Raw genomic sequence first — 2,521 nt, forward strand, 5'->3', positions numbered from 1 at the left:
ACTCACACTCCTCTCCTGGCCCAGAAGGCTGTGGGTCTGATGTCTCCCAGCTTCCAGAACCCCATAGTGCCAATCTCGACATCACAGGGCTTGACCCAATTCTAGTAGAGTCCGAATCGTCCTCAGCTGGGGAGCTGGAGGCCGGGGAGCTGGTGATAGATGACTCTTACAGGGAGATCAAGAAGAAGAAGAAGTCAAAAAAGAGCAAAAAGAAGAAGGACAAAGACAGACACAAGGAGAAGCGGCACTCCCGGACCAAGAGAAGCTCTGCCAGAGAGCATGGCACTGCTCGGGAGCACGGGCTGATACCCGGCCCTGCCTCCAGTATCCCCACCCTGCCACTTCCTGCTCTACACACAGACGGACATGGGGAGAAGAAAAAGAAAAGGGAAGAGAAAGACAGAGAGAGAGAGAGGGGAGAAAAGGTAAGGAGAAGGTCTTGATGAAACAGGTTCTTGCCACCATTGAGCTGATGGCATAGCACAGGGCATAAAGTATTACCAGTGGCCAGATTGGCCTAGGGAAAAGGGATGGCAATTTAATCATTCCTGGCTTCTCTTAGTTGAGCTAGCTGTTCTAGCCTGTTGATCAAAGGACTAAGAACACCATGATTCTTAGACATCATAGGAAAGATCCCTTTTGGGTCATCTTGGAGGAGATTTTCTAAACTAGTAGTAACTAACTGGTCAAGTAAATAAAATGAGCTCACATCTTTGTCTTGACTGGTATGGGTTAAGACAGTCCTTCATCTTCTTTTTGTGTCTAATTGCCCTATCAGTGTCTGAGTGCTTACTATGTGATGAGCTACAAAGATCAACAGGGGACAGTTCTTTTTCATTTATATGTACTTTGATGTGTCTGACTCGGGTGTGTCAGAAGAAAGCCTCAGCCGTCTGGAACTGAGATTACCCATGGTTGTGAGCTGCCATGTGGATACTGACCCTGTGTTCTCTCTAAGAGCAGCCTGTGTTCTTAATAGCTGAGCGTCATCCCAACCCAAAGACCCAGTTCTTGACCTTAGAGAGCTCCTTGTCCATTGGAGAGATGGGTGTGAGAGGTCAGTCACCTCACCACCTGAGAAGGGCTCCAACAGATGTATTTTAGGGTCAGGTAAAGACAGTCTGATTCTGTTACCAAATTGATACCTATTTTCATGGGAAATTTATAAACTCAAGAGCTGGGGGTAGTGGCCCACTCATGACACTCCCAACACTCCGGAGGCTGGGGCAGGAAGAAGAAAAGTTCAAAACCAGTGTAGGTAAGACCCCAAGAAAAAAAGAAAAAAGAAATGTATAAACTCAGAAATAAATCAATTGGATATACTATAAATGTATTCCATGAATGAACTACTAGAGCCTTAAAGGAAAAATGTATAATTTTTTTTCTCAACAATAGAAAATACAAATAACTTTGTTGCCTAAAACCAACCATTCCATTCTCTTCCTTTGTTTATATTTTTACAAAGTAAAATATATAAAATCTGAAAGAAAAGCTACTAAGAAAAATGATAACCAACTATATTTAGAATTTGAGTACCATGGGTAGTATAAGCCTGGAACCCCAGGCTCTAGGAAACTGAGGTAGGGGAGTTACAATTTATGCCCAGCATCTGTTACAAAGTAAGACTCTGTTTTAAAAAGAAAAAGAAAAAAAAAAAGACAGAGAGAGAGAAAAGGCAGATGTGAAGCCAGGCATGGTAGCGCACATCTTTAATCCCAGCACTCAGGAGGCAGAGGCAGGCGGATCTCTGAGTTCGAGGCCAGCCTGGTCTACAAAGTGAGTTCTAGGACAGCCAGGGCTATTCAGAGATACCCTGTCTAGAAAAAAAAAAAAAAAAAAGAAAAAAGAAAGGCAGATGTGGTAGCAGGTTCTTAGAGAACAGAATCAGGAGAATCAGGTTCAAGGCTAGCAAGACTCTGTCTCAAAATTTAAAATAAAATGAAAATAACTTGGGAATGAAAATTTTATCTCGGTTTATAAAGGGCAGGTTGCAAGTTATTTTCTCCACTATACAGTGTGCCTGGGTATGGGTGTAAAAGCTATACCTTGGATACAAGAGTCATTATAAGCACAGACAACATTTGGATATGGCAGGTTTTCATTTGTTCATTTGCAAATTATTTCATGAAATCCAGGTGAATACTCTGTGTGAGTCTATTATTAGCCCTGCTTATGATAGGAGTAGTGGGCTGGAGAGTTGGCTCAGAGGTTAAGAACACTGACTGCTCTTCCAAAGTTCCTGATTTCAAATCCCAACAACCACATGGTGGCTCACAACTATATGTAATGAGATGTGATGCCCCCTTCTGGAGTGTCTGAAGACAGCTACAGTGTACTTACATATATATAATAAGTATAATAAAGAAATAAATTTTTAGCCAGGCAGTGGTGGCACATGCCTTTAATCCCAGCACTTGAGAGACAGAGGCAGGCAGATTTCTGAGTTCGAGGCCAGCCTGGTCTACAGAGTGAGTTCCAGGACAGCCAGGGCTACACAGAGAAACCCTGTCTCGAAAAACCA

The 2,521-nt window shown here is 42.9% G+C and overlaps 1 protein-coding gene across 1 annotated transcript in view; it reads left to right on the forward strand.

Moving 5' to 3' along the window:
- The window catches only part of Hmgxb4 (HMG-box containing 4), a 40,596-nt gene that overhangs the window by 7,676 nt on the left and 30,399 nt on the right, over positions 1-2,521 (forward strand). The window contains exon 4 of the mRNA XM_029480253.1: positions 6-425. Within this exon, the coding sequence (XP_029336113.1) occupies positions 6-425 (420 nt within the window). The remainder of the gene's footprint in view (positions 1-5; positions 426-2,521) is intronic.

This window comes from Mus caroli, chromosome 8 (assembly GCF_900094665.2).
Source record: "Mus caroli chromosome 8, CAROLI_EIJ_v1.1, whole genome shotgun sequence".
Lineage (NCBI taxonomy): Eukaryota > Metazoa > Chordata > Mammalia > Rodentia > Muridae > Mus > Mus caroli.